The sequence below is a fragment of the Pseudorasbora parva genome, chromosome 3 (genome assembly GCF_024679245.1).
Source record: "Pseudorasbora parva isolate DD20220531a chromosome 3, ASM2467924v1, whole genome shotgun sequence".
Taxonomy (NCBI): domain Eukaryota; kingdom Metazoa; phylum Chordata; class Actinopteri; order Cypriniformes; family Gobionidae; genus Pseudorasbora; species Pseudorasbora parva.
Window position 1 is genome coordinate 44,690,132 of NC_090174.1, and position 17,625 is coordinate 44,707,756.

The 17,625-nt window shown below is 37.1% G+C and overlaps 2 protein-coding genes across 9 annotated transcripts in view; both read left to right on the plus strand.

Annotated features, from left to right (window-relative positions):
- Window positions 1–19: 19 nt before the first annotated feature.
- On the plus strand, window positions 20–13,024 carry eif1axa (eukaryotic translation initiation factor 1A X-linked a). Its single transcript, XM_067439104.1, has 7 exons — window positions 20–153; window positions 3,104–3,187; window positions 8,437–8,540; window positions 9,979–10,029; window positions 10,181–10,262; window positions 10,672–10,763; window positions 12,672–13,024. The coding sequence occupies exons 1-7, from the start codon at window positions 138–140 to the stop codon at window positions 12,675–12,677; spliced, it is 435 nt and encodes a 144-aa protein (XP_067295205.1). The 5' UTR covers window positions 20–137; the 3' UTR covers window positions 12,678–13,024.
- Window positions 13,025–14,611: 1,587 nt separating this feature from the next.
- Window positions 14,612–17,625, plus strand: part of map7d2a (MAP7 domain containing 2a) — a 29,577-nt gene continuing 26,563 nt past the window's right edge. For 6 of the 8 annotated variants that reach the window (XR_010904408.1, XM_067439105.1, XM_067439110.1 and 3 more), the window contains exon 1: window positions 14,612–14,978. Coding sequence is in view for 6 of the 8 variants with exons in the window: in XM_067439105.1 (XP_067295206.1) it covers window positions 14,937–14,978 (42 nt within the window). In the remaining 2 variants the exon portion in view is untranslated. Of the gene's footprint in view, window positions 14,999–17,625 lie in introns of all 8 variants that reach the window. The other 2 variants (XM_067439109.1, XM_067439106.1) reach the window with 2 other exon arrangements.

Sequence of the window (17,625 nt, forward strand, 5' to 3'; positions counted from 1 at the left end):
ACTGGGTAGGCGCTAGGCGGAAGTCTTCTGAAAGGGAGAGGAAGATTATTTGACGTCCTCCTCGAAATTGAACATTTTATTAACGACTTTGTTATACGACATCTTTGAACAAAGACAGCAGTGTTTGTAATCCGAACATGCCAAAGAATAAAGGTAAGAAAAACAGAACACCCGGCCTTTATCAATGGTGCTGTATTGAGCCTAGCTAACAAGCTACCCCCGGCCTTTGCGAGCAACGTGACCATGAGCCCTCGCACTCACATGCGCTAAACTAGTTGCGGTAGTCGCTGTTTGAGAGGTAACGTTAGTCTATCATTAAGATACTGACTGACACAATACACCTGCGGGTTGCATCATTACACCGGTGTTGTGCCGAATTCCGACCCCCGCAAGATTACTGTATTGGCAACCAGGTAGCGGCCTCAACGAGTTAACGTTATATTAATTTGGCAGGGAGTTAAAATGAGGTACAACACCTGTCGTTTGTGTGTATTGCCTTGTAATAACTAAAAAACATTAAACATAAAGAGTCATTCATTAACGTTAAATGATTCGTCCGCTAAAAACAAGTCCGCTGTTTTATCGTGCGTGACACGTGAATTTACCCGGTAAAGCCTGACGTATGCCAGATTTTTTTCTCTCCAAATGGTACCGTTAGTTGAACCTTTGGATAAAACGTGAAATGTCGCAAAAAAAAATTGCATATGTATTTTATGGTTTGTATTATATTTGATATCAGGCTTTTATGGCTCATGTAGTCGTAGTCTAGTGTATAAAATAGTGAATGGCAAATGGCACTTGGGGAGGCCCAAACCTAGCAAAATATGCAATTGAGTGTAGTTGTTATTTATGTCCAAAAAGTAAGAGAATTATATTTTGACACCTTGTAAATTAATGTCAACTACTTGGATAAAAACTCCCAGCCTGGTTCATTTCTCAAAACCGCAATCATGGGTAAGACCGCCGACCTGACTGCTGTCCAGAAGGACATCATTGACACCCAAGCGAGATCGTAAGACACAGAAAGAAATTTCTGAATGAATAGGCTGTTCCTAGAGTGCTGTATCAAGGCACCTCTGTGGGATGGAAAAAGAGTGGCAAAAAAAACGCTGCACAACGAGAAGAGGTGACCGGACCCTGAGGAAGATTGTGGAGAAGGACCGATTCCAAACCTTGGGGGACCTGCGGAAGCAGTGGACTGAGTCTGGAGTAGAAACATCCAGAGCCACCGTGCACAGGTGTGTGCAGGAAATGGGCTACAGGTGCCGCATTCCCCAGGTCAAGCCACTTTTACAGAGAAGGGCTACAGAGAAGCAGCACTGGACTGTTGCTCAGTGGTCCAAAGTACTTTTTTCGGATGAAAGCAAATTTTGCATGTCATTCAGAAATCAAGGTGCCAGAGTCTGGAGGAAGACTGGGGAGAAGGAAATGCCAAAATGCCTGGAGTCAAATGTCACGTACCCACAGTCAGTGATGGTCTGGGGTGCCATGTCACCTACTGGTGTTGGTCCACTGTGTTTTATCAAGGGAAGGGTCAATGCAGCTAGCTATCAGGAGATTTTGGAGCACTTCATGCTTCCATCTGCTGAAAAGCTTTATGGAGATAAAGATTTTGTTTTTCTGCACGACCTGGCACCTGCTCACAGTGCCAAAACCACTGGTAAATGGTTTACTGACCATGGTATTACTGTGCTCAATTGGCCTGCCAACTCTCCTGACCTGAACCCCATAGAGAATCTGTGGGATATTGTGAAGAGAAAGTTGAGAGACGCAAGACTCTGGATGAGCTTAAGGCCGCTATCGAAGCATCCTGGGCCTCCATAACACCTCAGCAGTGCCACAGGCTGATCGCCTCCATGCCACGCCGCATTGAAGCAGTCATTTCTGCAAAAGGATTCCCGACCAAGTACTGAGTGCATAACTGAACATAATTATTTGAAGTTTGACTTTTTTTGTATTAAAAACACTTTTCTTTTATTGGTCGGATGAAATATGCAAATGTTTTGAGATTTTTTGAGAATCATCAGTATTAAACCAATAAAAGACCTGAAATATTTCACTTGGTGTTCAATGAATCTAAAATATATGAGTTTAATTTTAATCACTACATTATGGAAAATGATGAACTTTATCACAATATGCAAATTTTTTGAGAAGGACCTGTATACACATCATAATCTATGGTCTAAGCTGGTTTTAGTCAAGTAAACCCAAGTTCCTTCAGTCCAGTAAATGTTCATAACAATATAAAAGTTATTCTCTTACGTTAAATGATTGTGCCACACAACAAGCAGGTTTTATATTAATTATAACGTTTTCTATTAATAGGCCTTGAGTATTATATTTTCTGGAATCTTATGACTTTTACTTCACTACATTTGAAAGACAAATATCATACTTTTTACTCCACTACATTTTTTTATCAAGGTCCTCAAAGTCGAAAGTTGTATCTCTGTAGCAGCTTTTAAAGTCAGTGGATGATTTGTTTCTTCTTTAAAAGGTGTTAGGGTTTTTGCAGAAAGTCTATCAGGAATTAATGTATTGGATCCATGCGTTCGGCTTAAAGTGACAGCAGCTTTGTTCAATTTTATACAAGTATTTACATTTGTTTAAGGTTGTCATATGCTAGTATGTCAGATGGAGCATCACTGACTGGCTTAAACAAAAGCGTTGTCGTTGACAAAAAATAAATACATTTACTTTTGATACTTAAATACTTTTGAAACACCTGCTTCTTTACTTTTACTTAAGTAAAAATCTGTTTTTACAACTTTCACTTGTAACTGAGTAATATTTGACCAGTAGTACTTTTAATTTTACTCAAGTAATGCTGTGTACTTTGTCCACCTCTGAAAATTATACAGTATGGTCTATAGAGTTAATGTGAATATTCAGAGAGAAAATTAACCACAACAATTACTGTGCAACACATCATGAATGTTATTATAATAACGGCAAGAATTTTTTTTTATTGGAATCCAACGTTTTAGACTAGAAAATGTGATAACCAGGCATATACGAGATCTAATGGCATATACGAGATCTAATGTCTGCTTTTTACAAACAATATCAATCAGTGATATTCTTCTTTTAATTTTTTCAGGTAAAGGAGGTAAGAATAGGCGGCGTGGTAAGAATGAGAACGAGTCTGAAAAGAGAGAACTGGTTTTCAAGGAGGATGGCCAGGGTAAGTAAATAGCATTCAAACCCAGTGATAGATAAGCCCTATGTATATATTCAATTTTCACCATATCATAATTTATAATCCTTTACTCTGTTTATGGTAGGGTTTTTTTGTCATCAGTTTGGGGTCAGTAAGCAAGGATCAGTGGTTCTTAATTCCGGCCCTGTGCATATTTTGTCTCTCTTATTTGAACCACTATGGCGATATCTGTATTAAGCCAGATATATTTGACAAACTGCATTGTCATTTCAAACGCCCTCGTCCATTTTAGCATTTAGCATCCAAAAGTTTCTCGCCCACACTAAGGGTGCGTTCACACTTGTCATGTTTGGTTCGATTAAAACGAACCCTGGTGCGATTGCTCGTTTAGTGCGGTTCATTTGAACATATGTGAACGCTGCCATCCGAACCCTGGTGCGCACCAAACAAGCGGACCAAGACCGCTAAAAAGATTGGTCTCGGCCCGCTTCCAAACGAACTCTGGTGCGGTCCGATTGATATATGAACGCAACACGGACCAAAGACATGTAAACTAACCAAAAACAGGATGTAATGTCATAAGATGCGACGCATAGTCAGCTGATTTGAAGACGCGGAAAGATCGGTGTATCCAAAATGAATAATGTACGTTAGAGGGCAAACTTAGAGCAACGAGGAAGTGCCTCATCAATATTTGGTCCAACGAGCATGTTTTGAAAATGCTAGAAGAAACGCACAAAAAGCATACCTGGTTCTTCTCATGAAAGGACCCGTGTTGCCCATTAGTCGGTACAGACGACAGAACTGCGCCGTCTCTTTTGCATAAGAGATGGCCGTGTCTTTTCTGCATACAAGGAAATACGGCTGCTGTTTTGAATGTTTTGAACATTTTATGAGCTCTTCATGAGTTCTCAACGGGTAAAAATAATGCCATATGTACAGGCATGAAATGATCGCGTTTAATCTAGCACACATCATTGTTTTGAATGTTCAGTAGGCAAGCTCCTACGTCATATAAGACGACCAATCAGGTTGTGACCGTCTCCCTATGCCTTTGGTTTGGTAACTTTAGGTTCGCTGTTAAAAATGCCAGTGTGAACGCTAAGCGGACCAGGACTATATGCCTAAAACATTGGAAAGCGCACAAATCATCGAACTGCACATTTGTAAAACAATACCAGCTCTCTGAGATGATAGCAGGTGACCAGACATAAAGTTCTCGCACTATTAGCAAAATATCCCACCACTTTAGGGTTGCACTCTGTACATTCTATGTATGGTCTAAAATGCAATGGCCCTCATGTTTTGGCACAGCGCAGCAATTGCGGATTAGTGTATATCTGTGGCCCTCCAGGACCGGATTTGATGAACCCTGGTGTAGATGTAGCTTCAGTTCTGTTCATAGAGCTCTTTCCTTACAAGCTGATGGTCTGACTCAGGTGTGTTAGATAAGAGAGACATACAAAATTAGCAGAGTGATGCGGGGCCAGGACCCAGAATTGAGAACCACTACATTAAATTGACATTCTTTTTACAGGGTTCCCATACAAGGTGCTTAAAGTGCTTGAATAAATTAAATTTGGCTTTTTTGAAACTGAAGTCCCGGAAAACCCTTGAAAGCAGACATGTTTATGAACGGCTGAATTATTGGAATACAATGTAAATGAAATTAGTGTTTCATTTATTGTAAGGTGGTGTTCAACATTTAAATAACTTCCTTGTTTACAACTTTGCTCCGTTTCAGAATAAATCTGTATTTTTTTTTTTAACAAATGGTCTTCTAAATCACTCTTAAAGGGATAGTTCACCCAAAAATATTTTAAAGGGTTAGTTCACCCAAAAATGAAAATTGTCATTAATGACTCACCCTCATGTCGTTCCACACCGGTAAGACCTCCGACTCATCTTCGGAACACAGTTTAAGATATTTTATATTTAGACCGTGAGATTTCTGTCTCTCCATTGAAATTGTATTTACAGTATACTCTCCATGTCCAGAAAGGTAATAAAAACATCAAATAGTCCATGGGACATCAGTGGGTTAGTTCGAATTTTTTGAAGCATCGAAAATACAATTTGGTCCAAAAATAACAAAAACTACGACTTTATTCAGCATTGTTTTCTCTTCCGGGTCTGTTCTCAATCCGCATTCACGACTCCGCAGTGATGCTGCTGACGTGCTATTTTGTGCGCCCATGGTTCTGGGTTCAAATAAATATGGCTGAGCAAAAAAATGCAATTCTTCCTCTGTGTCGAAATCCTTAGACATGTTTGCGAAGGTTGTTTTGTTCACATCGTGCGTCTCTCCCTCAGACTATAAACAAAGCTTTTTTTTCCGCGGGTTGTTTTCTTTGTCCGCGGTTTTAGGCGACTGTTATGTGATATATAGATCCATGAGAGCGAATTTTAGCAGGCAACCTTGCCAAAATAACACACATTTTACCCCCCAAACACCATTTTTTTCCTGGAGAACCCCCCCATGAAGCTACTGTTTAGGGCTAGTAGTTGGTGGGTTTTGTTGTAAAAACTTGGCAACCCAGTCTGAACACACGCTGGAAAAAACGATCTTTGTCGGTGTTGTAAAAAAAGAAAAGAATTTACTGATACACAAAGTACTTACCCAACATGATCATCATTTTTGAGAGAAATAGTGAAGGTGAATGCATATACAAACAAGCTCTCCGTTTAGGATTCGAACAGATATAATCCAAGCCCCTTTGATGACGTGCATGATTACGTTACTGTTGATCATCTGTCCGTCATCGTCTAAAGCCCGTCCCGATGATTTCATTGGTCTGAACAGTTTCTGTTCGGAGATAATTACTCCTCTAGGGATCGAGTCCAGACCGAACCGTCTGACCTAAAAATGTTGTTGGCGTGGATAAGTTCGGCTGGCATCCAGGCTCGTATATACATTTTCAATGGAGGAACAGAAAGCTCTCAGACTAAATATAAAAAATCGTATTCCGAAGATGAACGGAGTTCTTGCGGGTGTCGAACGACATTAGGGTGAGTCCTTTAATAAAGGCTTCCTGAAGCGGTGGGGTTGTGCGTTTGTGTGAGGAAAAATATCCTTATTTAAAGGGATAGTTCACCCAAAAAGGGATAGTTCTTACCCCCAGGGCATCCAAGACTTTGTGCTTTTGTTTCTTCAATAGAACACAAATTAAGATTTTTAACTCCAACTGTTGCTCGTATAATGCATTTGGTATAATTCTAATTAGACCCCATTGACATGTATTATACGAGCAACGGTTGGAGTTAAACATCTTAATTTTGTGTTCTACTGAAGAAACAAAAACACCTATATCTTGAATGCCCTGGGGGTAAGCAGATAAACATCAAATTTTCATTTTTGGGTGAACTATCCCTTTAAAACTTTATAGACTACAATAACTAACTTCTGGCGGATTGCCATATGCATCGATTTACAGCAAAAGAGTAACCCCTGACTCATGCATATTGACGAACGCAGAAGCGCAGAGGATAAAGCAAAACAAAACACTGGTCATGAAATGGAATTCTAAAATGAGAATATTTAAAGGTGTCATGAACTGGCATTTTTTATTTTTTTACACTGTTGTCTGAGGTCAACTAATGATGTTTGTGTGGTTTTTACATTCAAAAACATCATAACTAATAAGTAATAGGCTATTTTCTACACTGGTTTTGAGGCTCTCTCCTGAACGCTGGGTTTTGATGGGTGTGCAACACTGGAGACTTGGAAATAAACGCCCACGGCTAGGATTGGAGAAGATTTGCATATTTAATGAGCTTAAGTTCCCCTGTCAGTTCAATTAACGTGAAAGAGACTGAGGGAGAAGCGGCAACCAGAATGATTTTCTCGATCACAGGGCTCGTAAACGTCATTATCAAACAAACACAATGATTTATTTATTTTTCATCCATCTGCGATTGATTGGACTATTATTTTTATATTACACATAGCCCGCAAGATTGGACGATATAAGCACGAACCGCGCGCACACACTTACACATAGCAGAACAAGAACGGAATATAATGAGATTCATCGGCCTGCAGGGCTTTGCGAGCCCTGGCCCATATGTGTCTGAGTCCAGCGTGCTAAAGTAATCCTCTTTTAGACACGTACACGTAAGCAAATTGATCTATTACAATGCAATACTATCACATATAAAAATGCGTTTTAGTCACATAAGTGTGTTGCAGCATTCCTGTCGGATCCAAATCCAGCATTGACCGGAGATTTGTTTACAAACGATCCCGCCATGAAATGAAGTGAACACCACTGTTTTCCCCACGTGAGGTGGAACTTCTTTAAAAATAAAGTTCAAGTTCAACCACTCATTTTTAATATTAGGATCAGAAGGAAGCTTATAGCGCAATATCTAAATCTTCCTTGGCATGTTTATTTGCCAATTAAAATTCCCAATTCATCACCACTTTAAAGCGAAATGGTGAAGGATTCCAATATAAGAGAAGAGGGGTTTAAGTTTGTTGCCCAGCCCTATCCACGAGTGGCGTCGAAGCTTGCAATGCTCCTATACATCATGTCAGGGCAGGGGTTACTCTTTTGCCGCAAGTCAACTTGCATGCGGCTGTCTGCCGGAAGTTAGTCCTTTTAGTCTAAAAAGGTTAAATATGGATATTTGTCTTACACACATTCATCACTTTGCTCCAGAAGGCCTTTATTAATCCTATAGAGCAGTGTGGGGCAGTTATATAATGGATACATGCACTTTTATGGACTTCAAAACACAACTACCCATTCACTGCCATTATAAAGTTTGGAAGAGCCAGAACATATTTTTTGTTAATATAACTCCAATTTTATTTGTCTGAAAGAATGTCATATACACCTAGGTTTAGGGTGGGTGAGTAAATCATTGGCTAATTTTCACTTTTGGGTGAACTATCCCTTTAAAGTCAGTCCCTTGCTGCCACCTACTGGTGGAAGTGGAATTAGCACGATAGTCGTTGAAAAATTAAACCATTTGTCAGTTCCAAGTACGCCAACATTATAATGTAAAATGACTTATTGAACAAAAATGGCCATTATAAACGTTTTGTATTTAATGTATATTATTAAATGAGTTGTAATTTGAGTTAAATCCTAAATCCTTAAAAAAGTAAAATAATGTATATATATATATATATAGTCCTGGAATTTCATAGTTCAGAATATAAAGATATTTCTAAAATCTTACAGAACCCAAAATTTTGATTGGTATTTTAATTAAGCCAAGTTATGATGATGTTCAGTGATCCAACATTTTTCAATGTCTTGTGCTAGAATATGCTCAGGTGATAAAGATGCTGGGAAATGGGCGGTTAGAGGCCATGTGCTTTGATGGGGTCAAGCGGCTTTGCCACATCCGAGGAAAGCTCCGGAAAAAGGTATGTCGTCAGTGACAACAGTCTCTTCTTTTTATTGTATTGACTTTTATTTTATTATCTTATATATATATCCAAAAATTACAGAAGGCGTAAAGTCATCATCGTTTACACGCTTTGAAAGAAACATTGAATTATTTTAAACTGATGCCCTATAAATGAGATTGCTAGCCTAGTAGTATCAAAGTCCCTTTAGATCTTTTTGAAACCTGTGAAAGTTACCTTACTGAAGCTGCAGAAGTTCATTTTCTATCCTCATGACAACACTATAATAAAAACATTTTAATACTTTTCCTTTTGGTGGCGTTTTTAGCTTTGTCATACTACTTTATGCCAAAGTTATGTGATTTTGTTTTAAGCTTTGTATCCTTTATCCATTTGAAAGTTCCTTACACGAAAATAAAACAAATGCATTTTAATGGTGTCTGGAGTGTGTGGGGTTTTCTCTACAGTGCAGCACTCATATTCAGAGTCAGACAGTATATTTTTTTGATATAACTGCAATTAGCTTGTTTCAAAAACCATCAAAAAACTTTTTTTTATTTGCTAATAACAAAATTTTAATTGCTCAAGGCCACATATTAAGCACTTTACAACTGACAATCTAGCTACTGTAAATTCCTTGAGAATTAAGTGTTTTGTAATATAACTTGCTAAAACAGCATGACAGTGAACTTGCAAACAAATAAAGGAGACTGTGTATCATGTGATTTCTTTATTAACATTCTTTTTTATTTCTAGTAGCTGAAGGAATCTTTCCTCTCACTCTCACGTTCACTCTGACTCACTTCTCGGTTAAAACACGGGTGTGTTCATCAGCCCCTGCAAAATGAACACAGATTTTGCATGTGATGAACCATGGTCAATCTATTAATGCTTACGTTACATGGACAAGCGGAGGTAGCTACAGGTTTTAAAAGTAGTTTGCTATGTAGCTAACAATATTTTGATAATCTCAACACTGGTAAAAAGATAAATGAATAATTTTTAATTTACTGAAGTTTTGTAACTATCTCATTAAACAATGAACGTCGTTGTTTAATCTAAACAGTGTTAGCTTGCTCGGTTTAATAATGATAAAACTATAATTTTCTGAATTGGCTGGGAAAGGACACCCTCAATTTACATCATTTGACATACACTTGAAAACAGCCGCATCTCCGTTTTCTAGGGGTGTCCTCGACTAAGGATTTAGACATTCGAATCAGAATTGTCGAATCTTTCTATGGTCGACCGATAGTCGAATCATTTATGTGTGTGTGAATGGTTTGGAAGGGGCACGATACTAGCCTACTAATAAACTAAACCTAATAAACCTAAAAAAAATTACCTATCTAGAGAGGAAAAGAGAACTTTGAGTGTGTTTACATGCATTTTCCACACCGCACACGAAGATCAGTATTAAACAAATGTATTAAACAAATGGCCTTATCTCCTTTAGGTTTGGATCAACGCATCTGACATAATCCTTGTTGGTCTTAGAGATTACCAGGTAGGTGCTGGTGTTTGTTTTTTTCCTTCGTGTTTTTTTGTTCACCTGTAATTTAATCAATAGAAGTTTTTTTTATTATTATTAATGATAATAAAATGATTAATATTATTATTATTATTTGTCTTTTAATTTTTGCATGTGTATTTCACAGGATAACAAAGCAGATGTCATTTTAAAGTACAATGCAGATGAGGCTCGCAGTCTTAAAGCCTACGGAGAACTTCCAGAACATGGTAAGTCACAAACTGGCGTTATTCATGTTTTGTGACTTTTTTTAGTTTTTTTTTTAACTGTACAAGTGCTAGATGAGCAAAGCTCTCACATAGTTAGGGTTGGGTATCGTTTTATTCTGAACAATTCCGTTTCTGCTTATCGATTCCAGAAAAGAGCATTCAGGTCTTCTTGCGCTTGAATGGTTTAATATCATATTAAAATGCACACAAAGGAATCGATGAGAGGAACCCCTTTTTCTTTTTTCTTTTTAACAAGTATCCAATTCCTGACCTTAAGTACTCAGTTCCAGAATTTGAATTGATTTTTCAGGGGGGGGGTTCTTTTTTCCCCCCAAAGTTTTATATCCTCACGGATGATAGTGTATACTTAAGTACAAGACTTGACTTATCTCTTATATCTTTCCTGCAGCTAAAATCAATGAAACGGACACATTTGGACCTGGAGATAATGATGAGATTGTGTTTGATGATATTGATAATGACGATGAGGAAATTGATGATGTAAGTGCACAATTCTTTCTTATTTGGTATACATTTCAAAGTGCTAGAGTTTATTTATATTAGTTGCCTGTATTAGAGTATGTCCACTGTATACAACTTGGGTTCACTACCGTTCAACAGTTGGGGTCAGGCTTATTTTATTTTTTAAAGAAATATGAATACATTTATTCAGAAAAGACGTTAAATTTAAGTGAAAGTAAAGATCTTTATTATATTACAAATGATTCTAGTTCAAATTCTAGTTCAATTCTTTTGAACTTTCTAGAATCCAGAAAAAATTGTCACATTTTCCACAAAAATAAAGGCGTTTTCAACATTGATAATAACCATAACAAATGTTTATTGAGGAGCAAAAATAAGCATGTTAGGTTAGAATGATTTCTGAAGGATCATGCGACACTGAGTAATGATGATAAAAAATTCTGCTGTCCATCACAGGAATAAAATGCACTTTAAATAAATACAAATATAATATGGTTATTTTAAAGGGGGGGTGAAACACTCAGTTTCAGTCAATCTCATGTCAATCTTGAGTACCTATAGAGTAGTATTGCATCCTTCATATCTCCGAAAAGTCTTTCGTTTTATTATATTTGTAAAAGTAATATGGGCTGTACCGAGTCTTTCCGGAAAAAACCGAGCTCCTGGAGGCGTATCGTGTGGGCGGAGCTAAAGAATGACTTATGCGCAAAGCGGTGACGTCCTCAAGCGTGGAGAAATCCATCGCCATCTCAGCTAATAGATATGATCCAGAATTTAATACGGAGGCTGAAATAGAAACAGCAACAGCAGGACGTCCGTCTCTGTGGTATGTACTGTATTTAGAGGCCTGTCAACATTTGTGTCTTTACTCTCAGTTTATGAGGACATGATTCGGTTTATGGACTATTGTATGCGACCAAACCTTAGTAGCAAGCAAAACGGTTTTGCACGTCAGAGTAGTGTAACGTTATAAGTTACATAGAACAGCAATGAAGTCCGTTAGCACATTTGAATGACTAAGCACGCGATCGTGTCGTTTACTGATGTTTACATACGCGACGATAAGCAACAACACAGACATTTGAAGCAGTTTTACTCACCGGCTGCTTCCAAAGCAGGACCGAACCTTTATCGCTGGGACCGCTCCGTCAAAAACACACTTCTTGGAGTGTGGAGATCCACTTTGCGATGCGACTGAAGCATTTCTGCGTTCAAATCGGTTCAAATGCAGCGCTGCCTTCCCGGAATGCTGTGCTGAAGCGTTGAAGTCGCTTAATGTCAAAGTGGAGGAATGAAGTGGAGCGCGGCACGGACTATAACCGACATTAGTGTTCACGGACGACTGGATCTGCAGCTGAGAGAGAGTTTACGGCCGTGCATTTCCTCTCTTGCTCTAGTCACGCGCGCGCGCACCCTACCGGGAGAAGAGCCCGTACGGCCCATACAAGGACCTTCCGCTCTATTAACGTCAAGTAGACCCATACTCGAAAAAAACTCTCCGAAACTTGTGGGAAAACGGAAGGAGTATTTTTGACACAGAAATACTCCATCAAACGTCCAACATTAGTTTTTGAAACTTTGTCTATGTTTAGGATGGGAATCCAAGTCTTTAACAGTGTAAAAAGCTCAGTATGCATGAAACAGCATTTCACCCCCCATTTAAATTGTAATATTTCACAATTGTACTGATTTTAATGTATCTTTAATCAAATAAATGTAGCCTTTGTGAGCATATGAGTGTATTTTTGCCCCAAAATCTTTTAACAGTAGTGTAGAAGCATAATTTGAAGTATATTACAAGTTATGTTCTGACATTGATTTATTTAGCATAAACAGTAACTTTAAGTAAACTGAATTTAAAACTGTTTTAACTGTCTTTATCTGGAAACCTATACCTTAATGTGTTTCTTCTGCCCTCTCACACAGATCTGAGTCACGACTGCTGGTGGGCTATGCTGTTTGCACAAAGGAGAAAACGCTTCCTTGTTGGGGAAAAATTGCAACTTGGGCATAATTTGATGCCCTATATCCTACTGCAACCTCCCACGGAGAAACACTCGGAGGCTTATCACTTAACCCTGTTTCTCTCTCTACACCACGTAATCTGACTACAAGTCTTCTCCTACAAGTCTCTCTTTCATTCGCATTTAATGACAACTACACAACTTAGACCGCATATTTTTGTTATAGTTTTAAAGTATTTATATTGTATTCCACTGTATGTTGTGGAATTTAAAACGCAAGGAAATCCAGAATCTACAATAAAAAGTCGAGCCTTTTATCTGTTTGGACTGAACTTTATTTCTTGTATTGTATATTTGGTTTCTTTTTTTCCCCCCTGTATTTTATTTTGTCCATTTACACTGGCATTTGCATGCGTTTCTGCTGTGCCTGAAATAAAATCTATATATTTTTATTTGTTGTTGTTGCCTGGTACTGAATTGAATACAACCCCTACAGTCATAACTGTAGATGACACGTTGACAGCCCTGATAAATATTACAGGTCTTCAAATTCTGTGTAAAATTATAGTTTTTGCAGGCAATAGTTTGGTCACGCAATTGGCTGTTGTCTGGAGACGATCTTTTCTACTGTTGTAGTCCCTCTCTGCACATCGTTTTGTTAGAGAAGTCGTACTGACCCATTTCATTTGGACTCATTACTGCCAGTCCTGCTGCCCCTCTGGCTGTATCAGACTGCCATGTTTAATCCATATCACATGGACCGTCTCCACAGAAGAACCGTTTGTTCACTACCCCGGAGACCTGCCATTAACCTCAACCTTCCCTTATACTTATGATGCAGCATTTGGGTCATTGATTAAATGTTTCTTTTTACCATTTTTTAGCAATTTACGAAGTGTAAATTAGGCTTTTCACAATTAAAATTGTTAATCCTGAATTTTTTAGCTTACTACTTCACAGTAGATTGGTTTATCCTGGTTATATATATATATATATATATATATATATATACATACAGTACAGGCCAAAAGTTTGGACACATTACTATTTGTAATGTTTTTGAAAGAAGTTTCTTCTGCTCATCAAGCCTGCATTTATTTGATCAAAAATACAGAACATTTTTTAATATTGTGATATTACAATTTAAAATATTTGGTTTTCAATTTATTATACTTTAAATTATTATTTATTTCTGTGATGCAAAGCTGAATTTTCAGGATCGTTACTCCAGTCTTCAGTGTCACATGATCCTTCAGAAATCATTCTAATATTCTGAGTTATTATAAGGTTTGATTATATAAGGTTCAAAAAAACTGCATTTATTCAAAATAAAATCATTTTCAAATAATATAAATCTCCTTTACTATCAATTTTTATCAATTTAACACATCCCTGCTGAATAAAATTATTGATTTATTTAAAAAAAAGAAAGAAAATGACTGACCCGAAATTACTGACCAGTAGTGTATATTGTTGTTATAAAAGATTTCTATTTTTTTTTAAAAATGCTTCTTTTTTTTATTTTATTTTACTTTTTATTCATCAAAGTATTATAAAAAAAAAAGTATCACAGGTTATGAAAAAATATTAAGCAGCAGAACTGTTTCCAACTTTGAAAATTAATCATCATATTAGAATTATTTCTTAGGATCTATCTATCTATCTATCTATCTATCTATCTATCTATCTATCTATCTATCTATCTATCTATCTATCTATCTATATATATATATATATATATATATATATATATATATATATATATATATATATATATATATATATATATATATATATAGATGTCTTTTATGTGTAATTTGAAAAGTTTTAGAACAAAATCTGTGCTTTGGCTCGTTTTCCCCGCTATGGATGACGTCACTCGTTGTTTCAGCACTACTGCGCTGTCCAGTCCAGCATCTCTCAACAAACGCTGATCGGGTGCGAGTTTCTCTTTACGGGACAGCTGGTAAGAATACTCCTGGCTGCCGCGCGAGACTAACTTTCTCTCAATCGATTCATCCCTGCAATTCCCACTATCTGTGATAGCGCCAAAGAGCGCATTCTGCTGAGATTGTGATAAAGCGAATCGGTTCCCGGTACCGCAGCGGCAGTCCAGGAAGGAGCTGGCTATGCTGTTTCTCTTGGCTTAAATTTTTTGGGGGGTAACGTTTTGCTGCGGCGCGTCCGTGACATTGCGGTTTGGTAGAGCCGCCGGTGGACCACGAAGATGGCGGAAAACGCTGTCAACACCGCTGTCAGTACAACGACAGGTGAGCGACTTGCGCAAAGGTAAAATGATGTAAATAATTCAGTAAGCGTACCTTCGGTGTTTTGTTAGCTTGGCAATGGCTGAGTAGGAAAATGACTTGCTCACATAGGCTATGTTTATGCTTATAGCATGCTTACTACCTTACAGTGGGGCGATGAAGAACAATGACTGACGTGCCCATTATTTCCTTCTCAAAATGCTGCTGTCTAATCGGGCCGACAAAAACCGCTGAAGCTTCCGATTTATTATGCGTTTAAATTCTAACGGGCCTTGTTCCATTTCGAAATCACCTTCTTTCGTTTAGTCCTATAGCCTAACCCTTTGCTTTTTAAGCTTTGTTTGTTTCTGCCGGTGTGACTCGGCGCAGGTCTTTAATGTTTGTTTGTTTGTCTGTTTGTTTGTAATCATACGATGGGACAAGTAAATGGCCAAGCAGCCTACCTACATTCTTTTTTTTTTTGTAGGCTACTGCGTTGTTTTTTCAAGGCACGAGAGCCTCTCGAAAGTTGACATGGTGAACACCGCCCAACACTATAAAGTCAAAACTCTGATGAGATTAGAGCCGTTAAGACTCAACCACGTCCATTTGCCAAATTAATTTAATGGAAAATCGATGGAGAGAGCTGCATCCGTCTCAGGAGCTCGCTTCAGTATAGCTCTGAGTGAATGCGTGTGATATAGCTAACAGCATCTGCAGAACTCTCCCTGTCCTACTGCATGTTAGCTACTTTTGTGTCCTTAACCCCAATCTCAATAGAGCACGCAGTGTAACATTTTGACAGATCACTGTTAAGTTTAGAATAGATAAATAGTTTTAAAGTATAATTATCCTTACATAATTGTTGACTTATATACTATACAATTATGTAGACTTATATAGACCTATATATATATATATATATATATATATATATATATATATATATATATATATATATATATATATATATATATATATATATATATATATCCTATATTTGATTACTTTTCTAAATTTCTAATGAATGTTTTAATAATTTTTTAAACATTTAACCTCTAAAAACAGAGAGTTATTTTTAGTTTAGAGAAAACCCAATTCTAGATCTAGATTATACTATAGAAAAACATGTTTTCATCTTACTGATATAAAAAAAACTACAAATCTACATACTATTCTTTTTACCGCTGTGTTTTGTGAAGGGAAAACATTATACCATAAAAGGACTAATATTGATTTCTCACTTACAGAAGCAAGAATAGATTCTAGTTTCATACACACTGGCAACCCAAACAGACAGCCCCACTGTAGCTGTCATAACATGCATTGGATTTCTTTTGTTTTTTTGTTTTTAAAAAAAGAAGAAGTTATATTCAACCTAAATTAGACTCAATGACCAATTGTTGTGTATTTAAATAGCTCTAATTTGCAAGTCAGAACGAGACAAACTAATCACAATCATTTGTCTAATCTTTTTAATTTTTAATTTCTCTAAAGTTAAAATGTAAGTTTAAATAAGCAGAACTTTTAGCCGAACAACAATTTAATTTAATTTAATTATATATTTTAATTAATCTGAACTTTAAATATTTGAGTACACTAATTCATACATTTTAACAACCTAACAAAGCGCGCACACACACACACACACACACACACACACACACACACACACACACACACACACACACACACACACACACACACACACACACACACACACACACACACACACACACACACACACACACACACACACACACACACACACACACACACACCGTTTGTTTTTGTGAAATGTGAGGACATTCCATATGCTTAATGGTTTATACTGTACAAACCGTATTTTCTATCCCCCTACATGGTCCTGCCCCTAAACCTACCCATCACAGGAAACATTCTGCATTTTTACTTTCTCAAAAAAACTCATCCTGTATGATTTATAAGCCTTTTGAAAAGTGGGGACATGGGGAATGTCCTTATATTTCACACTCTCCTTGTAATACCCATGTCATTATACACATTTGTGTCCTTATATCATATAACACTTCATTTTAACATTTACTGTCCATTTTGAGTGTTAAAGCATTCTGGGAAACAAAAATCCCAGCCCAGTTTCGGTTAAATTTAAGTTAGTCTAAATCAAAAGAATCAAGTTCATAAAACTCAAACCATTGAAAAAATTAGGATTTCATTAAATGTGTCAGTTTTGAGAACTGAAAAGAAAAAGAAAGTTCTAAATACTCATTAAAAATAATTTATTTGAACTTTTTTTTTTTTGAGTTCTACTCTACTCAAACCAATTAAGCATTAGGGTTTACAATAGAGCCCTTTTTTTAGAGTTTACATCAGTTTGAGTTGTATCAGCCACTTCACAAGACACAAACGCATCTAAACATTTCGGCTCTATGGAATATTGTGTTGTATATACATGGTCTTTAGTGTAGTGCCAAGTAAAGACATCCAGAGAACCTACAAGATCCTCAAGAGTGTTCGGCACATATGAGGTATTTGTAGTTGTAATGCTGTCTTGTTGTATTCATGGAACTATGTCATTGAGCCCACAGACTCTCAGTCAGCTTTATGGGCACTTTGCTTCTTAAAACAGATTTTTGTGTGCGTATTGGGAATTGAATAGATTTGGAAGCTGAGAGAAAGAGACAGAGCAGA

Coding starts and splice junctions, on each gene's coding strand:
- eif1axa (XM_067439104.1), top strand. Junction 3,188..8,436: donor TTTCAAGGAGGATGGCCAGG/GTAAGTAAATAG, acceptor GTCTTGTGCTAG/AATATGCTCAGGTGATAAAG. Junction 8,541..9,978: donor GAGGAAAGCTCCGGAAAAAG/GTATGTCGTCAG, acceptor TATCTCCTTTAG/GTTTGGATCAACGCATCTGA.